Here is a 26,420-nt window from a genome sequence, read left to right as displayed (position 1 = left end):
AAATTCATAAAATGGTGTGTTCCTATCTCACTGAGATTATATCTATGAACTCTGATAAAAGACTTCAGACATTTGACTTTAGGAAAGTACCTTATTCTCTTAATGTTTTTATTTTCCCATTTATAAAATGGAGAAAATGGCTGTAATTACTGCAAAAGGTCATTGTTAAAATTAATATGTGTAAATTGTCAGAATAATATCTGACACATGGTAATCTTACCTGTTTATTATTTTTATAAAATTCACTATACTAAGTAAAATAAGGCAGAAACTGAAAGACATATATACATGACCGCACTTATATGTGGAATCTAAAAAAGTCACACTAATACTCATATAAAAGTCAGACTCACACTCCACCCTACCACAAATATAGGGTAGAATGGTGGTTACCAGGGACTTGGGGGTTGGGGACATGTGGTTCTTGGTCCAAGGGTATAAAATTTGAGTTATAAGATGAATAAGTTCAGGAGACCTAATGTATAGAATGGCAAATACAGTTAACATTAATGTATTGTATACTTGAAATTTTGTAAGAGTAAATCTCAAATGTTCTCACCACACACATACACAAAAATGGCAACTATGTAAGGTAACTGATTGTTAATAGCTTGATGTAGGAAAGCTGAACACATGTGTGAGTACTTACAGATGTTTGTGTGAATATTTAGAAAAGTAGGAAAGTCCACACACCAAAAAGAGTTAATTCATCAGAATAGTATTAGGGTCAGAGTGGGAGGTACAGAACTTATTGCAATAAAGGCAATTCTTTGTAAATAAACAATACTGAACAGAAACAGAGAAAAAGAGAGACATCAAATCTAAGATTTGCTCCCTATGTTTCATAACACATCCAAACAACTTGAGTATTTTCTCCAAAAGAATGTACAAGTAATCACATAATTACATGATTTATTTGGCTCAAATTAAGGGAAACTATCTTTGAGATATTCATAAAATGATAAGTACAGTGTAGTTTAAACTACAGTCCAAAAAGCTTCTCCGTTCTTCAAACTTTAAGAAATTAGACCTCTTCCAGTCCTTTCTGAAATAAAAAGTATAGTGTTCTTAATAAGCTTTACAACTGGTAGACAGTGACCTATGATAAAATACTGTATTGAAAACTATAATATAATCATAAAGTTAAAATACCAGAATTCCCTGAGAATAGTTTTTATAAAGGTAAAAACCAACGTAGTAACAGGATTGTATCTTTACCTGGAAATAACTACATTTATGAATACCTACTTTTCTATTATAAAAGTGAGTAAAATAAATATTGCTCCTACTTAAAGGATAAATTGAATTTCATACTATATTTGCAATATAAACTGCAAGACCTGGCATGGCACCTTGAAGAAAAAATTTCAAATTTCAATTTCCAAAGCAAAGGAGCAACAAATGACAATAGAAAAATTCAATGCTTAAATGTTTCTATTTTTCAACTTGCAGAGTTTCAATATACACGTTTCTATTACATTATGTGCTACTATTAGAGAGCAACAAAAATAAAATCTGATTGTATTTCCAGTATTGGGTGCTTTTACACCTGGACCACTTCTGTGACTTATATAAGCTGCAAAACCTATTAGAATTTCTGTTAATGAGTCCTGCTGATCTCATGAACAAACTGCACAATCATTCCTACTTTGCTAGTGTTGTGAGGCAGAGGTTATGTCTGATCTTTCTATCCCCCATAAAACCTAGCACAGCAGCTTCCATCAAGTAGTCACTCACTAAATGAATGATGAATAATTCATCCTAAGAAAAACACAGACTGACCCAAAGAGGAGATTAACTCTTTAAAATTACCTATTTTAGAATCAACATAAATATCACAGAAACATACAGCTGAGATCTCTTAGCTACATAAATATGAATTAAAACATATTTAAAAATTACTATTTCCTACGCTTCTTTCGCAAGTCTTTGTATAAATATATTGCTCTCTTTCATCCAAGAAAATAAAGTAAGCCTGTAAGTTTTTATCCACAGACACGATCTCAAAATACCAGTAAGATATTTAAAAAGAAAGGAAAGAAAATATGGTATATAGAGCAATAAAGAAAAATTTTCTCTGAGGGTATACAAAAATGACTGAACAGATCTTCAAAATGAAAACTCATTAATCTATATTTTATGCAAGGCTAGAAACAAAGTCAGCTGAGTTAACTGTAGTTTTTTAAAACTACAGTGTTAAAAATCAGCTTTTATCCAATTAAAAAATTATAATAAAAGTAAAATCTGTATTTCAAGATTAAAAAACAAAAAGGTGACTAGAGGAAATATTGATCAAATCAGTCATACAAACAGTAATTTCTAAGTGAAAAAAGTACCTTTTGGGGATTATAGATGCTTTGAGAGCCCTCTAAACAGTTCATTCTTAGAGTATGTCTCTGTATCAAAATAAAATACGTAAAAATGGGAACACTATCTACATTGCTAGCTCTAACTCCAGAAGGAAATCGCAAAAAAAAGAATTGAGGAAATAACATAAATATGTATGAGATACAAACATTCTTTTTGTGTTGCACACAACTCAGATACATTTATTTAATTATAATAATTGAAAAAAAATCCTACCTGAAACAATTTTTCCTTTAGGCCCATGCCATTGGAATGATGGGTCTATCAGTTCAGCATTTCGCAGTCGTTGCGTTACACATAACACATGTGGACTCTTTTGATGGAGCATGACATACACTTTCACTGAAAATACAATATTTAAAATGTTCCAATAGTATTTTACATTCTTTTCTTTCTCTATAATGTACATTATTGTAGTTTGGGTTACATGCAATAATAAGAGTACTTTGAATTATTGCTATTACCTGATAAAAACTAAATTTCATTGCATTCTATGTAATTAACATTAAAATATATATTATGTATTTGCATGTATATATGTGTATGCATGTATGTGCGTGTACATGTATCCCCAACCTGAGCATAATGTGTTAGTACTTTTCACTCAGAGCTCCTGTACACTAACCTGTTTTATTCTCAGAATATTATTTCAATAACAAAGTATTAATACTATATCTACACTTTATCTGTTTTGTAAAGACACCAAACATGATTAGAGCTTTAAAATTGTTTAGATTAGCAGAATAATGCATTATTCACAATGATGTAGCATGATGTACTGAATAAAAATGATAAAGTGATTAAAAAGTCTGCAAATTTATGCTTGTATTGATTTTAAATATTAAAGCATTTTGTTTCATTTGCTTTGAAATTTAAATCCTGATAAGTAAGCAAAACTAGTATCCTTTAGAAAATACAAAAGGAACTCGGTAAAGATTCCATTGTTTTAAGTTTACTCATAAGCAAACTTTTAGGAAAGGTTCCAACAACCCTTTAGACACTGCGTGGCAACTCTTCACTGACACACTGTATACAAAGATTTTTGTGATCCAGTAAAATAAAGAGAATCAAAATTCTCTTTGACTTTTAAGAGACTTCCTCTAAAGTTTTACCATAAAGCATGATGTTTATTGAATGTACTTTTAGGTACATACCCTTCCACAGGTTAAGAAAGTTCCCCTCTGTTTTTGGTTATTTGTTTTTATCATAAACATAAATCAGCACTGAATTTTAAGAAATGTTTTTTCTACGTTGATTGAGGTGATTTTTTTCTTTTTGAATACTTTAATGAAATGCTTGCATTAATAGATTGCCTAACTTCTTTAATAACTTCTTTAATAAATGCTTACCCCATAAATTTTCACTCCTCGGCATGATTTACTGGCACCACTCTCCATGATCTGTCTTTTGCATATATCTCAGTATACCTCTTTTCACACCCTCTGCCCTAACCATGCCATAGCAGCACACAGCATCATTCTTTTGTAATTTTATTGGTGTAAGTTCCTCCTCATCTTTGGAAACTCAGCATAAGTATATCCTTTGTGCTTTGGCTTGACAGTACCTCATACCATGACTGTGCCCTTCCTCTCGCCCCCACTAATCCCTGTACCTATTTCACAGCAAATATACATGAATCCAGAAGAGTTTCCCAATGCAAGATCAACACACAAAAACAAATAATATTCCTCTACATCAACAATAATGCATTAAACCATTTTGCAGGAAAGAAGATAATATTTAGAGTACAATAAACAAAAGTCCCTCTATAATCAGACCTATATGGGGAACATCTTTAGACTCTAGCAAAAGACATAAAATTAGACCACAATGCCATAATCATCATTGTATACACGTAACTTTAAAGATGTCAATTTATTCCCAAATGTATTTATCAACACATAAGCAAAATCCCAGAAGAAATTATTTAAGAAGCTCTTCAATACTGATTCTAAAATCCATTAGGAAGATTAAAGCTTCATAAATATCCGAAACAATTCTATAACAGAAAAGCAAAGAGGAGGGACTAGCAATAAGAGTTATTGAGATATATTAATATTTACACTAAATTAAAAAAGAGAGGCCTGGTGTAGGAACAAATAATGGGTCTAGGGAAAAAAATCAAATTGGTATAAATAACTGATATATATGTGGTAGACGTGGTACCTAAAATCACTGGAGAAAATATAGATTATCAATAAATTATAGTTAAAAGTTATCTCAAAATATATGCAAAAGTAAACTTAGATTTATACCTCTTACTGTATATAAAAATAAATTCCAGGTACACTGAATTCCTGAAGGCAAGTCATTATTTAAAGAAAATAATACCTTTTTGTCTGAACCAGTTATAGAAAATTATTTTAGCAAAAAGCACAAATATAAAACTACTGAACTCAACTTCTTAATGGTAACAATTTCTGTTTGATCCTGTATAACACAGGCAAAGTTAACAAATTTGACAGTAGGAAGAGGATATTTGCCACAAAGTTAATAACGTATTTATAACTGGAATATAAACAATATGAAAAAGAACTCCTTTGAAAACAACAAAGAAAAGAATGGGCAGAGGCAACATAATCTTCAGCTTAGCAAATATGGAAAAAGTTGGGTAAAATTTTGTGCTGATAAGGATGTGGGAAAATGGGACCCCCTCAAGTTCCACTGAAGGAAGTGTGAACTGGTGCAGCCTTTTTGAAGAGCAACGTCAGTGAGATTGAGAATGCTCAGGTCCTATGATGCTAAAACCTCTTCTCCTGGATAATATACAGTCCCAGAAAACTTCTCAACAGGTACCAAAAAAAAATACAAAATGGCGTTTATTATATACACTAAAAAAAATAGAATAAACTAAAAGTGCAACAAAATATAAATAAAGGCTCAGTGAATTAATACACGAGTTAATGAAAATGGAAAACTAACTGACCTGAAAAGAATATGCAAAAGGTGAACGAGTTAAAAAGAGGGTCACAAATCTGAAAAGTGGCCAACACAGACAGATGCCAAGACCTTACATGACAGAAGAAACGGAAGGCACAAAAAATCATGCAGTCAGTATATTATGGGCCAAAACCAATGAAATATCATATAATAATCTACTCAAGAGATATAAGAACTACCTAGTGAATTGGAATGGTAATCTATTTTAAGAATAAATTTAATATTATACAATAAAAGAAAATAAAAGGGAAATTAGTTACCCAGATAACATTTTATAATTCAGCTTTAAAAGTTGTCACTGGGGAGATCAATAAAAATGGCAGAATAAGGAACTCCAAAAATTATCTCCTTCATAAAAGTAAGGAGGAAAAATGTAGAAATTATCACAATAAACATTTCCAGAACTCAAACTCAAAATTAATCAAATATAGCAATCCAGAAAACATTTATTCAAGAAAAACAACTGGATCTGATTTATGGGTTGATTGTGTCCTCCCTCTCTTATTAATATGTTGAAGTCCTAATCTCCAGTACTTCAGGATATAAACTTATTTAGAAATAGTCTTTACTGAGGAAGTCAGGTTAAAATGAAGTCATCAGGCTGGGTCCAAATCCAATATGACTGATCCCCTTATTAAAAGGGGAAATTTGGAAACAGAAAATACAGAGGGAAGAGGATACAGAGTGATAGGGAAAAGACGGCAATCTAAAAGCCAAAGACAAATATCTGGAACAGATTCTTTCTTCAAAGTCTCCAGAAGAAACCAACTCTGTCAACACTTTGATTTTTTATTTCTAGCCACTACAACTGTAAGACAATAATTTCTGTTGTTTAAGCCACCCTGTCTATGGTTCTTTTGTTCCAGCATCCCTAAGGAACTAATTACAATTGGTAGAAACAGTGAGCTTGTAGCAATTTAACGTGCCTGATTTCCATGCCTCCTTTCCCAGCTCTGCAATAAGGAGCCATGACAACCAACAGTTTACAATCCCAGTGAGAACCAGCGGCCTGGCAGCCAATGGAAGGGGCAGGCATGGTTAGAATGCCTTCAAAGCCTCCTTCCCAGAGTACTATCAGTATGCGACCTGTGAGTCAACATCCTGGAAGATCTCACATTAAAGGCTGTCCATACTTGACCTGACTTGGACTTCGCCTACTGCAAAAAGCCTTTTCCCCAAAATAATTCATTAAAAACAATTAGAGGCCCTCATTTAACTTTGGGAACTGCCTGATATAGTGAACAACAATTGGGGAAAACAATAGGCTAACCAAAACCCTTAAGAGGAAAAGCTGGGGAATGTCATGTCCACAGGAACTTTGAATTGTTCTGAATATTCCTGAAAAAATAGCAGGACATATTCATGCAAAGGACTGTGTACATGCCTAGGACAATCTGTATACTCAGTAAAGATGAAGAGGCCTTAAGTTCTCTCCTTTGGCTGAAATTGAGGTTCTGCACAGCGTAAAGTGAATGATAAGGTAGAGTTGCCAACTATCTGAAAAGTATGTCACAACATGCACAAAGACACCCTCAGCAAAGACTAGGAGACTAACTGGTTCAAGATGTTTAATAAAAACTCTGTCCAATCATTAGCTTAACTAAGTTAATTAAGCAGAGATTTCAGCGGCTATGTGATAAAGAATACAAAACTTACACAATTAGTTCAGAAACTCACTGAACAAATACATGATATCAGCAAACAGCAGCAACATCACACTCTGGGAAGTAGAAAGAATCTTATTTCCAGTGTTGCTATATTATTGTAAATGTCAAGTTTTCAACTAAAAATACGAGACATGCAGAAAACCAAGAAAATATGGCCATATGCATAGAAAAAGTAACCCACTGAAACAGACTCCAAGGAAGGTCAATTATTGGAGAAAGACCAAATGTTGGACTTACTGGATAAAGATTTTAAGTTAGATATTTCACATATAATCAAAGAAAACCAATAAAAAAAGAAAGTATCAAAAAAAGTAATAAAGAATGTATGATATTCCAAATAGAAAATAATCAATAAAGATACAAAAATTATTTTTAATAAACTGCAGATTAAAAAGTACAATAACTGAAATGATAAATTAACTAGAAGGAATCAATAGCAAATTGAGAAGGCAGAAGAATTAGCAAACTTGAAGATAGGTCAACATGTGATTATCCAGTCTGAGAGAAAGAAGAAAAAAAGAATAAACATCAGTAACTCAAGAGACCTTTGAAAAAGCATTAAGCATATCAATGTATGCATAATCAGAGTCCCGAAAGAGGGGAGAGAGAGAAAAAGAAATTTTTTAATAATGACAAAACATCCCAAATGTGATTGAAAACATGAATCCACATATCCAAGAATTCGATTAACTCCAATTATGATAAACTTAAAGGAAATCCATAGCCAGATACATCATAATCAAACTGTCAAAATCCATAAACAAGGAGATAATCTTGAAAGTAGCAAGAGAGAAGCAACTCATCCCACACAAGTAACCTTTGATTAATAGTTTCCCATAAAAAAGTCATAATGAAATAGAAAGTCTGAATAGGCCTAAAATGAGTGATTAAACTGGTAATCAAAAAACCTCCCACAAAGAAAAATTCAGCACCAAATGAATTCACTGGTGAATTTTACCAAACAATTAACAGAATTAACAACAATCCTGGCCGAGCGCGGTGGCTCAAGCCTGTAATCCCAGCACTTTGGGAGGCCGAGATGGGCGGATCACGAGGTCAGGAGATCGAGACCATCCTGGCTAACACGGTGAAACCCTATCTCTACTAAAAAATACAAAAAACTAGCTGGGCCGAGGTGGCAGGCGCCTGTAGTCCCAGCTACTCGGGAGGCTGAGGCAGGAGAATGGCGTAAACCCGGGAGGCGGAGCTTGCAGTGAGCTGAGATCCGGCCACTGCACCCCAGCCTGGGCGACAGAGCAAGATTCCGTCTGAAAAAAAACAAAACAAAACAAAACAATCCTTCACAAACTCTTCCAAAAGACAGAAGAGGAGGTAATTACATACCAACTTGTTCTATGAAGCCAGTATTATCTTAAAACCAAAATCAAAGGCATCACAAGAAATTTACAGACCAATTTTCCTTATGAACATAGCCATAAAAATCCTGAAAACATTAGCAACCAAATCCAGCAACATAAGAAAGGATTATACATCATAATCAACTGGAATTTATCCCAGGAATGCAAAGCAAGTTCAAACTACGAAAATCAATGTGATGCATCATATTAACAGGATAAAGAATAAAAAACACATTATCGTTGCTATACATGGAGAAAAAGCATTTAGCAAAATTCAACCCCTATCACAATAAAAGAACTCAACAAACTAAGAATTGAAGGGAACTCCGTAACCCTGATAAAGGGCCTCTACAAAAAACTCACAGCTAACATCATACTTAATGGTGAAAACTGATACCAGTTTTACATAACATCAGTATGAAAATATCAATTGTGTTTCTACATGCTAGCAATGACCAATCCAAAAACTAACTGAATAAAACCATTCATTTACAATATCATTGAAAATAATAAAATATTTAGGGGTAAATTTAACAGAAGAAATGTAACACTTGTACACTGAAAACTACAAAATATAATTCAGGGAAACTAAAGATCTAAATAAACTGAAATAATGGAAAGACACCCCAATTTCACAGATAAGAAGACTTAATATTGTTAAGGTGACAATACTCCTAAAATTGATCTACAGATTCAATGAAATACCTGTTAAAATCTCAATAGACCTTTTTGCAGAAATTGACAAGCTGATTCTAGAATACGGAATTGCAAGGGACCCAGGGAAGACAAAGCAATCTTAAAAAGAACAAATTTGAAGGACTCACACTTAATGATTTCAAAACTTATTATAAGGAACAATAATCAAGATAGCAAAGTATCAGCATAAGAATAGATATATAAATCAATTGTATAGAACTTAAAGTCCAAAAATAAACCCATACATCTGGGGCCAATTGCTTTTCAATACAAGTGCCAAGCCAATTCAAAAGAAAAAGAATAATCTCTTCAACAAATGGTGATAAAACAACTGGATAGCCATGTGCTAAAAAAGGAGTATGACTTCTACCTTGCACCATACACAAAAATTGACTCAAAATAGATCAGAGGCCTAAATGTCAGAGTTAAAACTACAACATTCTTATAAAGAAATATAGGAATAACACTTTGTAACCACTGATTAAGCAATAATTTCTTAGATATGATACCTGAAGCACCAGCACCATATAAAAAATAGAAATTAGACTTCTTTATCAAAGTTTAAAACATATGCTTCAAAGAAAACATTAAGAAAGTGAAAACACTGGCCGGGCGCGGTGGCTCACGCCTGTAATCCCAGCACTTTGGGAGGCCGAGGCGGGCGGATCACAAGGTCAGGAGATTGAGACCATGGTGAAACCCCGTCTCTACTAAAAATACAAAAAAAAAAAAAATTAGCCGGGCGCGGTTGTGGGCGCCTGTAGTCCCAGCTACTTGGGAGGCTGAGGCAGGAGAATGGCGTGAACCGGGAGGCGGAGCTTGCAGTGAGCCGAGATCGCGCCACTGCACTCCACCCTGGGCGACAGAGCGAGACTCCGTCTCAAAAAAAAAAAAAAAAAAAAAAAAAGTGAAAACACAATCCACCAACTGGGAAAAAAATTTGCAAATCATATATCCAATATATAGAATATATAAACAACTCTACAATTCAACAACAAAAAGAAAACCACCCAATTTAAAAATGGGCAAAGGACTTCAATAGGTATTCTGCAAATGACGTATCCATATAGCCACAAAACACATGAAGAGTTACAACATCATTAGTCATTAGGGAAATACAAATCAAAACCACAATGATACCAGTTTACACATACTACGATAGCTATAAAAAAAGAAGATGGACAATAACAATGTTTAGGATATTGGAAAATTTGAACCCTCATACATTGCTGGTGTGAAAGTAAAATAGCTTAGGCTCTTTAAAAAATAGTTTGGCAGCTCCTCAAAATATTAAACATAGAGTTACCATATGTCCCATATGTACTGCTAGGTAGAGAAGTGAGTATTATTTCACCCTAAAAAGGAATGAAGTATTTATGCACTCTATAACATGGCTGAACCTCAAAAACATTACACTAAGTGAAAGACAGACACAAAAGGGCACACAGTGTATGACTCCATTTATATGAAATTTTCAGAACAGGCAAAACTATAGAGACAGAAAGTAGATAAGTAGTTTCCAGGGCTGAAGAACGATTGCATAATGGATTAGGTCTTTCTTTTTGGGGTGATGAAAATGTTGTAAAATTAGATAGGGGTAACAGTTGTCAATATATGTCCAATCTTGTCAATATACTAAAAACAACTGAACTGTGCACTTTAAAGGAAGAATTTTATGGCATGTGAATTTGCTACAACTTAAAAAACACCAAAACAAGCTGTAGTTGCTACACTTCATGTGACTATTGCAAATCTTTGAATCCAAAATATGTATGATTTGTATTACCATATTTGCACTACATACACTTAGTATTATAGCTAATTATTATATAATAAAAATCCACTACAGGCAACTTTAGATAACTTTTAGAAATAATTATTCTTTGTACACTTATGCAGTTATAGCTTACAGTATTAGAACTGGATGAGTCTAACCATATGCAAACAACTTTAATCCACTTCTCTAGAAAGAAAAGGGCCTTAGGAGACTAGGATAACTGAAGAACATTAGCCTTTTGGACAAGACTGATAAAATTTAAACAAATGCTAATAATTTATTTAAAAATTAGTGAAAATATATTCATGAATACCTGGAAAATGTGTCGATCCCACTATTTTCACTGAATCTTTGGTCAAGCGAAAACCTCTTGGTAATCGAACCAAGTGTCCAACTATCAAAAAAAAAATGATCAACAATTTGTCTCATTAGATATTCTAAAATATTCAAGTATAGTATTACAGTATCTTTGGTATTGGTTGAGGGGAAGAGCCATAAGTCAATCTCCTCTGACAGTTGATATCACTGTTCCAACTCTATTCCCCCTCAAACGATCTGATAAATTTAATCTACCTACTGCTTCTCCATTTTATATCTCACCTCTGATTTTTTCTAAATCCATTTAGAATACTCTCTTCATTATTAGAAGTTCACATCTCCCACAATTCAAGACGCAAATCACAAGTCCCTTCTCCTTCAAACCTCGTTTGTCCTTAGCACTTCTTACCTGCCACAGTACATCACCAGCACCTTTTTAATAACACTCATTCTACACTGTACTATAGTTCTTTGTTTTTAATTTCCATAAGTTTTGGAGGAACAGGTGGTATTTGGTTCCATAAATTCTTTAGTAAGGATTTTCAGATTTTGGTGCACCCATCACATAACACTAAACCCAATTTGTAGCCTTTTATCCCTCACCCCCTTCCCACCGTTTCTCCCACCCCTGAGTCGCCAAAGACCATTGTATCATTCTTATGCCTTTGCATCCTCATAGCTTAACTCCCACTGATAAATGAGAACATATAATGTTTTGTTTTTCCATTCCTGAGTTACTTCACTTATAATAATAGCCTCCAACCCCATCCAGGTTGCTGCAAGTGCCATTAATTCATTCCTTTTTTATAGTTGAGTAGTATTCCATATACGTATATATACACATATTTATATACACACACGTATATTTATGTGTATATATATATACCCCCACACACACACACAATTTATATATATACCATACACCAGTTTCTTTATCCACTCGTTAACTGATGGGCATTTGGGCTGGTTCCATGATTCTGCAATTGTGAATTGTGCTGCTATAAAAATGTGTGTGCAAGTATCTTTTTCATATAATGACTTCTTTTCCTCCAAGTAGACACCCAGTAGTTGGACTGCTGGATCCAATGGTTGTTCTACATTCGGGAGTTCCAATGTGGAGTTCTTTAGGGAATTTCCACAATTTTCCACAATGGTTGTACTAGTTTACATTCCCACCAGCAGTGCAGAAGTGTTCCCTTTTCACCACATCCACACCAACATCTATTAATTTTTATTTTTTGTTTATGGCCATTCTTGCGAGAGTAAGGTGGTATCACACTGTGGTTTTGATTTGCATTTCTCTGATAACTAGTGATGTTGAGCATTTTTTCATATGTTTTTTGGCCATTTGTATAACTTCTTTTGAGAATTGCCTACTCACGTCTTTAGCCCACTTTTTGATGGGGTTGTTGGGAGTTTTTCTTGCTAATTTGTTTGAGTTCCTTGTAGATTCTAGATATAGATTCTAGATATTAGTCCTTTGTCAGATGTATAGATTGTAAAGGTTTTCTCCCATTCTGTGGGTTATCTATTTACTCTGCTGACTGTTCCTTTTGCTGTGCAAAAGCTCTTTAGTTTACTTAAGTCTGGCATTTTTGTCATTGTTTTTGTTGCATTTGCTTTTGGGTTCTTGGTCACGAAATCTTTGCCTAAATGGTGCTGGGATAATTGGAAAGTCACATGCAGAAGAATGATACTGGATCCTCATCTCTCACCTTATATAAAAATCAACTCAAGATGAATTAAGGACTTAAATCTACGACCTGAAACTATAAAAATTCTATAAGAGAACATCAGAAAAACCCTTGTAGACACTGGCTTACATTGTACTATAGCTCTTGATGCACACATATCATTTTCCTTATTAGATTATAAGCTCCACTGATAGTGGGATCAATGTTTATGTTAACTTATCAAATATTACACCTCACACATTGTAAATATTAAATAACAATTGTGAAACATATTCTGATAGTCTTCATTGTTAAATGAGCAAATGTGATGGGCATAATAATGTGAGGGGCAGTATAAAAATGCAATAAAGCATTATACCCAAATAGCCTTTAGCAGACAGGAATAGCAAAGTGCAAAGAAAAGAATGTGGTATCAAAGCCAGAGGACTTGAGTTTAAATCCTAATTCTGCCATGTACTGGTTTTAGGAAAATCACTTTTGACTCTAGGAGTTTCAGTTTTCTCATATGCAAAATGGGACTAATAATAATTCCATCCTTACAGTTACTGTAGAAAATGAGAATACTGTAAAAATTGTAAAAAGGTATATAAGAGGCCTTCACTATTCATCACTTATAAGATACTAACTGCTTATTCTATTTCTTATACCTCAAAGGTCTAATCTCATTTCATCAAAAGATCACCAGGTAAAATTTTAAAATAAAAACCTTTTCACACCTAATACACGACCATGAACCATATCCAAGAAGCTTCTTTCTCCTACATGGCAATTGATGGCTATCAGTTATTCATATACTTATAGAATCATCATCTTTGGATTTCTGATGCCTGGACTTTGATTTTTAAATCTCTATTGACTCTATTTACTTACTTTCTCCTCCCCCATCCCCTGCCTACCTCCACATTCCTTTTACATTTATATTCTTGGAGGACTTCTTTTTCTCATTATTCCTTATTTGAACAACTTTTTTCATATGAAGCAAATCTGTGATTTTATCAATTCTGGGAGATATTTTGTTTTATGAGTCTAGAATTTCAACATGAAATAATGCAGCCCAAACCTTTCTAAAGAACAGTTCAATTAAACTTTCACTTCCTTCCTCAGTGTTTGTTCATCAGTATCTTAAATGTATTTTTTGTTGGTTTTTGTTTGTTTGTTTGTTTGTTTTTTTGAGACAGAGTCTCGCTCTGTCGCCCAGGCTGGAGTGCAGTGGCGCGATCTCGGCTCACTGCAAGCTCCGCCTCCCGGGTTCACGCCATTCTCCTGCCTCAGCCTCCCGCGTAGCTGGGACTACAGGCGCCTGCCACCGCGCGCGGCTAATTATTTTTGTATTTTTAGTAGAGATGGGGTTTCACCATGTTAGCCAGAATGGTCTCGATCTTCTGACCTTGTGATCCGCCCAAATCGGCCTCCCAAAGTGCTGGGATTACAGGCGTGAGCCACCGCGCCCTGCCTTAAATGTATTTTTAAAACAGTATAGAAAAGTACTTCAATTCTTGAGAGGTCAAAACTTTAAAATGGCATTATTTCCTATATTTTACAGCTAAAACCAATAGATGGCGCTCCACCATCACGGATAATTTCAAAGCAGCACGTTGCCTATTCACTTTGAAAAACACTGAGCACATCATTACAGAGTTCACACACTGAAATGCAAACCTGGCAGATGACCCATGGACTGAATCAAGGAGTTTATTAACAAAGCAATTTAATTTTAAAACTTCAACTGTGGGTGATCTATCTATACCTTAATTTCCTGTCATTCACTCTTCTATGCAAATACAGAGTGCTACTTCTATAAAAAACAAACCTTTCTTGTCACGTATTAGTGAGCAAGGTGTCTATATAACAGGGATGCACGTGACACAAGAAAAGGCAATTCGAAGAGTGGGGGAAGCTGCGGTTGTCCCTGCGGAGCTGGCCCGGCGGCGCGGACCCTCACCTGATGAGGGCACCCGCACGAGGAAGGCGGAGATAAAGAGGAGGATGGCGGCCCGAGAGAGCAGGGAGCCGGCGGCCCGGGTCCGCCGCCTGCCCCGCCGCGCCGGGCCGAGGGCCGAGGCCTCCATCCACACGCCGCCGTCGCTGCCCACCGTCCGCGCGGAAGGTCGTTAAGCGACGCGCCTCCACCTGCAGCCGGAAGTTGGCGGGCGGAGGACCGGAACGACGGACCTGATGGACGTGCTCCCACTTCCGCCGGGATGGTAGACTTGGGGGTCCGCCTGTGTCTCCACGTAGCTGGTGGGGCCTGCACTCGCCTGCTTTGCTGTGCGGCCCCCAGGCCTTCAGGACAACACCGCCACGCAGGGCATCCTCAAGAACATAAGTGATTTGTCCAAGATCCTAGAGCTGAGAGAGCATCGTTGGGCCTCAAAGCCAGTGCTTTTACCTTTGCAAAGGGTTTGTGATCAGAGGGAAGGCCCTTTTTGTAAGCCAGGTGGTAGATGTGGGACCCAGTTTCGAACAACCGATAGTGAGAATGTATGAGTTAAGACGTGTATAGCCCTCAGTGGATTGCTTTGATCTAGTAATGTCAGCAGCTAGTATTTTATGGATGTGTGGAACTTAATTGGGAGATAAATGCAATACACGTGGGAATTAAAGGTAAGTAAGGCCTTCAGCCTCAGAAAGAAGCTTGATGGAAGGACAGAGGAAACAACCATAGATGAAGTTTACTTTCTAAAATAGACTGGAAAATCATCCTATAGTATCACCTAAATTCAGCAAAACATACAAAACCATCTATCCTGTGTGGGAGACCAGAATATACCTTCTCAAGTATGAAGGATTGCTGCCCTGAAGACAACCAGCGGATGCAGGAGAGCTGTCCACCTTCCCTCTTTTTACCTAGAAGCAAGACATAGATTTAGAAAGACAAAAGGTATCCTGCCCTGCTCCTTTACCAGGGAGAATAAAGGTTAACCACTGAAGACAGCTTCAGACCCTCATTAGCCTTGAAATGATACCAGAGGAATTAATATTAGCTTTTTTTTTTTAACCATCTTTTGTCTGCTATTTGTTTGCTTAGCCCAAGTCACTGCCTATAGAGACTCAGAGTCGTTTTCCTTTGTCACATCTCTAAAAATTTCCTAGTCTTTGTTGAAGATGCTATACAAGCTGGAATTCAAAGATGCTTCTTTGAGAACTACTCTTTCTCTGGGTGTTCCTCATATATAAATGAAATATATTAATGAACTTCTTAATGAACTTCTGTTTTTCTCTTGTTAATCTGTCTCTTGTAAAGGATTCATTCTAAGTACAAAGTTATGGGGATTATTTTTTCCCATACACAGCCTAAGAGGCCATTTATAGCCAGAACTTGTTTCAGAGAAATTGAAAGAAACTCATGCCTCTACTTTTCTGCTGCTGGAAGGATTTACTTAATGGGAGCAGAGCTGTGATAGAAATAAAGCAGTTGGTGCAAATACACTGAAGAATGAAGTTTGAGCAACTAAATATAGAATGCCTAATTACAAATGAGTTATCACTTTTGATATGAAGAAATGAGTGATCATGGGTGGGCTAAAAACTGTCACTTGATATACTATGATCTGACAGGGATTTAAGACTGACAGTCTAACCACCTAATTTAATCTCCTCACTTGTTTAATAATATATCTCAAAATTGTGAAGACTTTCAGTGGGGCATAGACATTCTGATTATACCAAGCATATCACCCTTGACAGTTGGCCGGATTAATGATTATGTGCCTTACTCTTCAAAGCTAGAATCTTGCCTGTTCTAACATTTTTGCTGCAGTAAGGATGATGTGAACTTTTACCCCAAATTCTAATACTTGGATTTCCTCTTATAGTAGTTCATGCAAGATGAAATTATTCAGGTAAAAGAACTTTTAAGTGAACCAATATATTAGTGATTTAAATGATATTGTGTGTGTAGACAGTTAACTGACACCCATTGTGGTTTCCTAAAATGAATTTAAAACTCTTACTGTTCTTACTCTGGACACCATGGTAAATTTAAGGGAAGTAAAGATAATTTAGGGTATGTAAATATGTACCTGTACTTTCATTATAATTTTCTGTTTTTCTTAAAAATTAGATATACTGGGGCTGGGCGCGGTGGCTCACGCATGTAATCCCAGCACTTTGGGAGGCTGAGGTGGGCAGATCACAAGGTCAGGAGATCAAGACCATCCTGGCTAACACGGTGAAGCCAGTCTCTACTAAAAATACAAAAAATTAGCCAGGCATGGTGGTAGGCGCCTGTAGTCCCAGCTGCGCAGGAGGCTAAGGCAGGAGAATGGCATCAACCCAGGAGGCGGAGCTTGCAGTGAGCCAAGATCGTGCCACTGCAGTCCAGCTTGGGCAACATAGTGAGACTCCGTCTCAAAAAAAAAAAAAATTAGATATACCAATTTAACTTTAGTATTGTTTGTATTTTGCAGTGCATTTATATTTACATTTATTTAGATAGCAAGTGTTATATCTATAAATACTTAATTGTAGTCACATATATACTTTTGGGAAATATATTGTCACTGAATTAACTGCTTTATTTACCCTCCTTAAATATATTTTATACCCATAAATACCAACTTATGGAAGATTTTAAAATAAGTAAATGAACACAGCTTTCCTGAGCACCGGGGAGAAAAGTATCATGGAAATATTAGTACCAAGGCTATTTTTGTTTTTCTTAAGAATTAAATTATGATGCACATAATAAATCGTTCAATGTGTTAAGAGTTCTAGCCGTTGCCAAGCAACAAGGGCTCTGCTTTTCTCTCCTTCTGTCCTGTTCCTTCATTGCCCTATTCTTCCTTTGGTGGAGGAAAATATTTACCTTAAAAAGAAAATCAAAATTATCTGCCAACATTTAGAAAGCTGAGTCAATTTTATACTAGTTTAACACCGATCTTGAGTTATTGGAAATAGAGTTTATATAGTTAAAGATAAAGGAATTATCAGAAATACTTTATATTATCAAAACTTCTAAAGAGAAAGGCCATGGATGTAGAGATTCAGGACACACCTGGAAAGATAAGTATTTCTAAAAGGTCCATCCTTTCAGGAACTGTTGAGAATATAGATTACCCACACTATTGTGATCTCTTAAGAAAAATGAACATGCCTTTTGTGAAAGGTCTTGAGAACAGACATAACTATGGCAGATTTGAAAAGAAATGCAACCCTGCTTTTCTTAAATTTCACCCTTATCCCCCTTCAGTTTTGCCAGACTATCATTTACATTATCCTTATCCCCCACCATATGGGCCACATTATCCATTATTTCCACTTCGGGATGATGTGACCTTAGGTGATTCCTGTTCAGGGTTTATGAGTCCTGGTGGTGATGCTGATTTAAATCCTGGCATTGGCAGAACCATACCAACCCTAGTGGATTTTAGTGATGTGAAACCTCAACATCGAGTTCCCAGACCAGACACAGGATTTCAAACAACAATAAAAAGGCAAAAAATTCTATCAGAAGAACTGCAACAGAACAGGAAATGGAATTCCAGGGGAGTGCCGGACATTTCTATCAGAGCAAGACTTGGAGGTAAGTGAAGTGACATGAACTTTATATTTTTTAAATACTCGAGGGAAGAGAGTATGGACATAAGATTCAATATTTAGGCAGTTAAATTTACAAAATTACAATGATGTGAAAAAGGTTTTATTTTTAAATTACAGATTATAAGAAAGGAATGATAAACCTTATAAACTTATTTGTAAAAGAAAATTTGTTCTTTAAGAAAAGAATATTCATTAAGTGATTCACACAGATTATATAACATTATTTATTCTAGATATATGGATAAGCTTGTTTTACCACAGGGGAATTTACGTATCACTTTGATAATTTTATAGAATTCTCCTTATCTGTCTCTCTGCTTTGAAAGAATTAATTCACTGATGATTATGAAAGAGTTAGTTTTAAGGATTGAAGTAAAATGGGAAAAATTTAAGTACTTGAACATAAACTTTTTGGTTCCAATAAGAATAGAAGCTGAAATGAAGCAAACTGCATAAATAGCTCCACAGCAATGGAGGCAGGATTGATGACTCCTTACTGACATCTGTACCATGTGGTTTCTCTGTAAGAACTCCTGTAAATGGAGTTCTTCTAAATGATAAGAAACACCTCCAAAAGAAAGCCATAGGTACTATTTCCTGTATAAAAGCTGTCTGGCAGACAGGAATGTAAAAAGATCAACATTTTTTAGCTTGTGAAAAGGAAAGGACCAGATGCTATAGGAAGAAGACTTTTAAACATTATTCCAAGAAATGATAGGTTGAAGAAATGATTTAGCAAAGCTAACATAGGGCTAAAATGGTGTTAACAGACTTTGCACCACCAAGTCAGAACCAAGTATGGAGCTCATCTATCCCATGTATTTCACTGCCTGAATCGGTGAAACAGAGGAATTCAGAGAACAGGCTTTATACTCAGACTATCTAGCCTTGAACTCTGGCAAAAAACTAAGTTGCTGTACAACCCAGGGCTAGTTACTATTCTCTTTATGCCTGTGTATCCTCACTTGTAAAACTCACCTAAGAGTAAAACTTCATAAGATAATAGTAAGGGCCATTTTATGTAATTCATGTAAAAATACCTAAAATAAAGAATTAATGTCAGATTGTAAGAAGTCCAAAATTTTCAGTTTCTTCATACATAAATTAGGAATAATAGTACTTCTTTTATACATTTGTAAGAGTCAAATGAATTAACACTTGTAAAGTGCTTAGCAGAATCCCTGAAACCTGATAAAACATTTCATTAATAGTAGCTATTATTATTAGCTATTAAGAGTTTCAAAAAGTAATACCTGCAATTTGGGGACAGAGTTCAATATAATTTGTCCTAGGCTTTCAATGACTTTGTACATCCTGGAAACAATCATTAATTGTAAATGATAAGTACTTTCAGGTTTTAAACCTCAAAACACATTATTTCTAATACATTTTCATAAAGACGGACATTTCAGAATTAATTTCATCACACACTGGTATGCTCTTCAGTGGACTTTCACAAATATCAAAGAAAGATCATAAAATATGATATTGCTGATTTCTTCTTGCCCCATTCCAAACTTGTGTAGACCTTTTACTGAGTTTAGCACTTCCTTTCTTGATCCAGTTGCCTCTTTTTATCATCTACCAATTAACTCTTCTAAACTTATTCTAATTATATTCAAATCCTTTATAGAACTCTGCCTCTCATTGCAGTAGATGATCCAATCTTTGTTATCACAGAAGAAATAGAACTTGTCTATTGTCACTTCCTTGGTTGTCCTCCGCTTTGGCCTCCTGATATCAATATTGATACCACTTTGTATGTCTTTCTTTTTTTAAACCATTGTATTAAGTCACATTGCATGACAAAATGCTAAAGACTGGGTGGCTGAAACAACAGATATTTTTTCTCATAGTTCTAGAGGCTGGGAAGCCAAGAATCAAGGAATCGGTATATTTGATTGCTGGTGAAGACCTTCTTTCTAGTTTATAGAAGGCTTCTTTCTCCCTGCATCCTCAGAGAGTGCTCTAGTCTCCCTTCCTCTACTTAACACTAATGCCATCATGGAGGTCTTACCTTCTTTGCCTCATCTAAAGCTAATTACCTCCCGAAGGCTTCACCTCCAAATAACATCATATTGGGAGTTAGGCTTCAACACACGAATTTGGAGTGATACAGACATTCACCACTACCGTTTTTATAGTTAATTAGTATTAAGTAGTATATTCATACTGTGCAAATATCACCACCATCCATCTCTGGGATTCACTTCATCTTGCAAAACTGAAACTCTTTACCAATTAAACAACCCCCTATTTCCCTCCCTGCCAGGAGTTATGGACTCACAACCATTATATCTTCTGTTATCTATGATTTTGACTACTTAAGTTTCCTCACTTAAGTGAAATCACATATTATTTGTCCTTTGTGATTGGGTTATTTCACTTACCATAATGTCCTTCAGGTTCGCCCATGTTGTAGCATATGTCCAAAATTTCTGTGTGTATGAGGTCTATTTGGCCTATGTTTTATTCAAGTACTCTATGTCCTTATCGATCTCCTGTCTGGATGTTGTATTCATTATTAAAAGTGAGGTACTAAAATATCCTACCATTATTGTATTGCTGTCTATCTCTTCCTGCATTTATGATTCTCTTGACTTTGGTGAACATTTTTTTGTGACAGTTTTCTGTCGGGTACATTATTTAACTCCATTTTATTAGGATTGGTTTCTGAAAATCTATCCTCTTCCTTTGTTTGGAGGATCTTTGCCTGATTCTTCATTTTCCTTGACTGTAGAGGTGTTCGCACATTAGACAAAACAGGCACTTCTTCCATTCTTCATGACCTGGTCTTGAAAATGAGAAGACCTTCACCCTTCAGCCTGGCCAGAGATTTGGGAACCTCTGCCAACTGTTTTCCTTCCCAAGGGAATCTGAGAGATGGGATTTTTGTTCACTTGCTCTATGCTGAGGAGGGGGTGAGCTATGGTGTCTACTAGCCCAAACTCCCATTTCCATTATCCCATAGGCAACTAGACTGTGCCAGATTCATCAGAGTTTCATGATTGGTGAGACAGATACTGTTTTTTGGGGCAGCCCCAGAGAAGCTGCGATCCTGAATCAACTCTTGGATCTATGATGACTATCTCTAGATCTAGATCTGTGGCATCTACAAGCCTAGCCTGCTTTCTGCGTCTTCCCCCAGGGGGTTAAACTATGTTGAATTTATCAGAGTTCCAGGACTGGTAAGATAAATCCTAGTTATTTAGGCAACTACGAAGAAGTTGGGGGGCTGAACACATGAGTGAATCAACCTTTTCTAGGGGCTGAAAGCGAGGATTATTTAAAATCTGCTTACTCTGTGCTGAGCATATGGGAGAGTCTGTGCTATCTACCAGTCCAGAATGCAATCTCTGTTCACTCTGGGATCATTAGATTGTACCAAACCCCTCAGGGCTCCAGGACTGGCAAGACAGAAGCCAGTCCTGGGGGGAGCCCCCTTGGAAAAGTTGGGGTGCTAAACATGGGAATCAATCGAGGGGAGAACATCCTGAGTGAATATGGGAGCTAGGAAATCTCTTCCTGATTGTCTGGTACTGCACCAGGGGCAGGGAATCTGCAAGAGGGTGACTCAAATCTCCATATCAGCTTCAGTGCATCTGTTTTGCATTCTGTCAAGGTGCAGGAGCCTTTCAGTTAGTTTCTGTATTTCTCACAAAGGCAACTTGTTCATGAATTGTTGCCCAATCAGTTTGTTAATTGGGGAGAGGAAGTTCAGAGTTTCCTACTCTGCCATCTTGCTAAGGTCATTCCCCATAAATTTTGTTGTTTAAATTTTCATTTTTCGGCTGAGTGCGGTGGCTCACGCCAGTAAGCCCAGCACTTTGGGAGGCTGAGGCAGGTGAATCACGAGGTCAGGAGATCGAGACCATCCTGGCTAATATGGTGAAACCCCATCTCTACTAAAAATACAAAAAAGTAGCCGGGCGTGGTGGTAAGCGCCAGTATTCCCAGCTACTCGGGAGGCTGAGGCAGGAGAATGGCGTGAACCTGGGAGGCAGAGTTTGCAGTGAGCCGAGATCATGCCACTGCACTCCAGCCTGGGTGACAGAGCAAGACTCTGTCTAAAAAGAAACAAAAATCATTTTTCTCAAGATAATTTCCCATTTCCTTTATGATTTCTTATTTGATCCTTTGTTTCGTGGCATCATGTTTAATTTCTATATATCTGTTAATTTTCCAGTTTCCCTTCTTCTGTTGATTTTTAGTTTCATTTCATTTCGACTGGAAAAGACACTGTATGATTTTAACCTTTTAAATTTATAAAGAAGTGTTTTGTGGCCTAAAATATTTTCTATTCTAGAGAATGTCCCATGTGTGCTTGAGAAAAATGTATATCCTGCTGTTGTTGGGTGAATTGTTCTGTTAGGTCAAATTGTTTTATAGTGTTGTTCAAATTCTCTATTTCCTTATCGATCTTTGTCTGATCATTCTGTTACTGAAAGTGGATATTAAAGTATCCAATAATTATTGTAGCAGTGCCTAGTTTTCTTTTCAATTCTGTCAATGTTTATTTCTTGTATTTTGAATCTCTGATATTAGGTGCATATAAATAAAATAGAGAATAGAAAAACAACATGTACAAACAACTAAACCTAAAGTTGTCCTTTTAAAAATCAACAAACATGATCTACTTTAGCTGTATTAAGAAAGATAACTCAAGTAAGACCATTAACAAAGGGCATTTTAGGTGTTATTAAAACCTATATATAACCAGTAGATGGTAGAAAATACATGAAGAAGAAGACAAAATACATAGAATGGTTCTTGAATTTTTCTGCTATAATAGTTTTTGCATTCCTTAAAAGCACAATATTATGATATTTAACAATAAAAATAACAGGGCCTATGGGAAAATAGGATTCATGGCAGATGCCCTCAAACTCATATCATTTTATAGGTTACACATGAATCCTTCTCACAATAAAAATATGATCATGGTTTTAAACATTTTAAATTCCTAAGAAGTAAGGAAAATACTATAGTGCTTTCCTTAACAGAAGACTTGACATTTACTTTTTGGTATGAAAGTGATGAAGTGGGATGGTGAGTTATGAAGAAGAGATGAATGGTAGCTCGTCCAAAAGTGATCTTCAGCAATTCACCCTGTTCCTGCATGTGCCTGCCACTCTTGCCAATAAACTCTGTTTACTTCCCATGTTGACATTGGGCCTGGACATTTGACTGGCTTAGGCCAATTATAAGTTAGTAAGCATTGTGCAAATGGAGACTTGATAAGCACTTGCACATTGGGATTAGTCCTCTTCAGAGTCTTCTCTGGGATCTCAGTCACTATCCTGTGAAAGACCAACCTATGCCCACAGAAACAAATACAAGACACTTGCTGGTATGCCCACCTAAACCCCCAGTTAATGGGCAATACCAACTTGCCAGCCGTGTGGGTGAGGCCATTTTTGAACCTTTGCAGCTATTGAAACTGACACCACGTGAAAGAACCACCCCCAACTATCTTCTGAATTCCGGGAGAGAATAAGTGGTTGACTTAAGCCATTAAGTTTCAGAATTGTTTGCTTTTCAAATAGTAGATACTGAAACAGAGTGGAGGAAAGGATATCCTCATACTTAGACTTAAATTTGATGACTCTGAGGTGTAATTCATTGTCCAGAGTCCTTCTAATCTGTCTTAACGTTGGAATTCAAGTTTTATTATTCTCCTAATTTCCTGCTTTTTCAAAGCAGTTGTTTGAATGGCTCCAAATAAGATAGATACCACAAAATGCCATCCTGTTGCTCTTGGCACAATAGACTTCTAGAGAGTTTTCTTTGTCCGCTGTGTCGCAGACAGAATCATCCTCATGGTTCTTAAAACTGAAATTACTATGGGATTCAGCATTCCTTTCCTCCCTTTGCTTTGGCCTCTCAACTCTATGTCTGTATTAGTTTTCTCTTGCTGCTGTAACAAATTGACACAAACTGGAAAGTTTACAGTGAAGCCCATCAATCACAGTTTTGTGGATCAGAAGTCTGGGGAATGTCATCTGGGTCTTCTATTTAGAATCTATGATAATAATAATGCCAAAATTGGCCGGACACGGCCGTGGCTCATGCCTGTAATCCCAGCACCTTGGGAAGCCGATGCAGGCAGATTATCTGAAGTCAGAAGTTCAAGACCAGTCTGGCCAACATGGTGAAACCCCGTCTCTACTAAAAATACAAAAATGATCTGGCCATGGTGGCATGTGCCTGTAATCCCAGCTACTCAGGAAGCTGAGGTGGGAGAATTGTTTGAACCCAGGAGGTGGAGGTTGCAGTGAGCAGAGATCGTGCCACTGCACTCCAGCCTGGGCAACAGATTGAGACTCTGTCTCAAATAAATAAATAAATAAAGCCAAAATCAAGGTGTTATCTTGATTCTTATCTAGAGGGTCTGGGGAAAAATCAACTTCCAAGCACATCCAGATTGTTGCAGAATCCAGTTTCTTCCATCTAAACTGTTTATTTCCTCATGCACTGTCAGCCAGGGGACTCTGTCTGCTCCTAGAGGCTACCCATATCCTACTCATGTGATTGCCTCAAGCTTCAAAGTCGACAATGGTGCACTGAGGTCCACTGATACTCTACTCTCTAACTGGCCCTTCTAAACCCACAGACTATCCAGCATCCGCTTGTTCTGTATTCCTCCTTTGCAAATCCCCATTGCAGATTCTGTCCCGAGTTTCTCAGTCAAACATTGACTGAATTATCATCAATCATCATCATTATCATCGTCATGAAAATAGCATTACTACATTAGTACTAAAAATACTAATGATATTACAACTACTAATTGTTAATTAATAAACATGTTGAGCACTTAAACTACATGCCATAGTTCGCTTATTTCTTTGTATTCATTAATTATAGTTTTTATAACTCTGGCAATAGTCATTAAAGGTGAGGAAAATGAGGCTCAGATGGGTCAAATAGCTCAGGAAGGTCACTCTGGAACCCAAGCAAGTAAGTATTTACATACATACATAATATATATACTTGTAAGTATATATTATATGTAATATATAATGTATATACTTGTAAGTATATAAGATCATATATAATATTTATATATACAATATATAATATTAGATAGATGGCATCTGTGATAGAGCTCCACCAGAGTGGCACCCACAGATGACCTTGGAGCTCCTATCCTTCCCTAAGCACCTCTCACAATGCATCTCTCTCTTGCTTCAACATCTCTGTGCTGTCCATCCTGATCTCAAATTTTAACTTTTAAATTTACATTTTGCCAAGTTGGATTAATTCGTGGAACAAAGCTATGAGGTAGAGGACCAAGTCAGAAGCCCCCATGGGATGAGAGAAATGATCTCTATGGAAACTACCAGAGGCACTGCAGTTCACCTATGCTAGTCACCTGCCCAAACCAAAGTAATCAATCTCTCTTATTAAAACCTTTCAAGGGCAATTCATCTGCAGGTTGAGTCCGAGGTTTTCATACCCTGACCTTGGACTATTTCTTTTGCTTATCTTCTACCATTTCCCATCTACCATTTTACAATGTGCTATACCTAACATTTTTTAATTTCTATATACATGAAGAGGCTCTCGCAGAGCAGGACTACCATTGCACATACTGTTTCCCTTCCTGGAACAACTACCCTTCCTCTACTTCTCCTTTTTCATCCAAGTTCTACTTAATTGTCAAGGTTAGATCAGGTGTTATCTTTGGGGAGATGTCCCTAAGCCCCGACAACCTGGTTGGACTAGGTATTCTTAAGTATCCTTCCTATGCACCCCCCACAGCACTCTGAGCTCAGCTATTGCTGTATTGCCATACCATATTGAAATTATCTACTTATATGTTTGTACTTTCTATTTGCTTATGGACACCTCAAAACCAGGAGCCCCTGTTTTTCATCTTTATATAAAAGCTTCCAATTACAGTGTACCAAATATTTTTGAAGGCTGCTTTTTATATTTGTTAGTTTTTTAGGACTTCTGATCTATCATTACATGAATTATCTGCAAAATAACCAGACTCACCTTGTGTCATCACCATCCCCAACATGTCTGTGTGCACATACATCGATGTATAGTACCA

The 26,420-nt window shown here is 36.3% G+C and overlaps 2 protein-coding genes across 16 annotated transcripts in view; one reads left to right on the top strand and one right to left on the bottom strand.

Annotated features, from left to right (window-relative positions):
* The window catches only part of ZPBP (zona pellucida binding protein), a 149,812-nt gene extending 134,847 nt beyond the window's left edge, over window positions 1–14,965 (bottom strand). For 10 of the 15 annotated variants that reach the window (XR_012433199.1, XR_012433200.1, XM_005549610.5 and 7 more), the window contains exons 1-3: window positions 14,760–14,965; window positions 11,119–11,199; window positions 2,584–2,709 (exon numbers count right to left, since the gene is read on the bottom strand). Coding sequence is in view for 13 of the 15 variants with exons in the window: in XM_005549610.5 (XP_005549667.1) it covers window positions 2,584–2,709; window positions 11,119–11,199; window positions 14,760–14,886 (334 nt within the window). In the remaining 2 variants the exon portion in view is untranslated. The remainder of the gene's footprint in view (window positions 1–2,583; window positions 2,710–11,118; window positions 11,200–14,759) is intronic. The other 5 variants (XM_065541964.2, XM_065541965.2, XM_074036570.1 and 2 more) reach the window with 2 other exon arrangements.
* A 2,621-nt stretch (window positions 14,966–17,586) lies between these two features.
* Window positions 17,587–26,420, top strand: part of SPMIP7 (sperm microtubule inner protein 7) — a 64,778-nt gene continuing 55,944 nt past the window's right edge. The window contains exon 1 of the mRNA XM_005549608.5: window positions 17,587–18,341. Within this exon, the coding sequence (XP_005549665.1) occupies window positions 17,789–18,341 (553 nt within the window). The 5' untranslated portion in view covers window positions 17,587–17,788. The remainder of the gene's footprint in view (window positions 18,342–26,420) is intronic.

The sequence above is a fragment of the Macaca fascicularis genome, chromosome 3 (assembly GCF_037993035.2).
Source record: "Macaca fascicularis isolate 582-1 chromosome 3, T2T-MFA8v1.1".
In the NCBI taxonomy this organism is placed as follows: Eukaryota; Metazoa; Chordata; class Mammalia; order Primates; family Cercopithecidae; genus Macaca; species Macaca fascicularis.
Note: the sequence above shows the minus strand (reverse complement) of the source record. Positions and strands in the feature narration are given on the sequence as shown.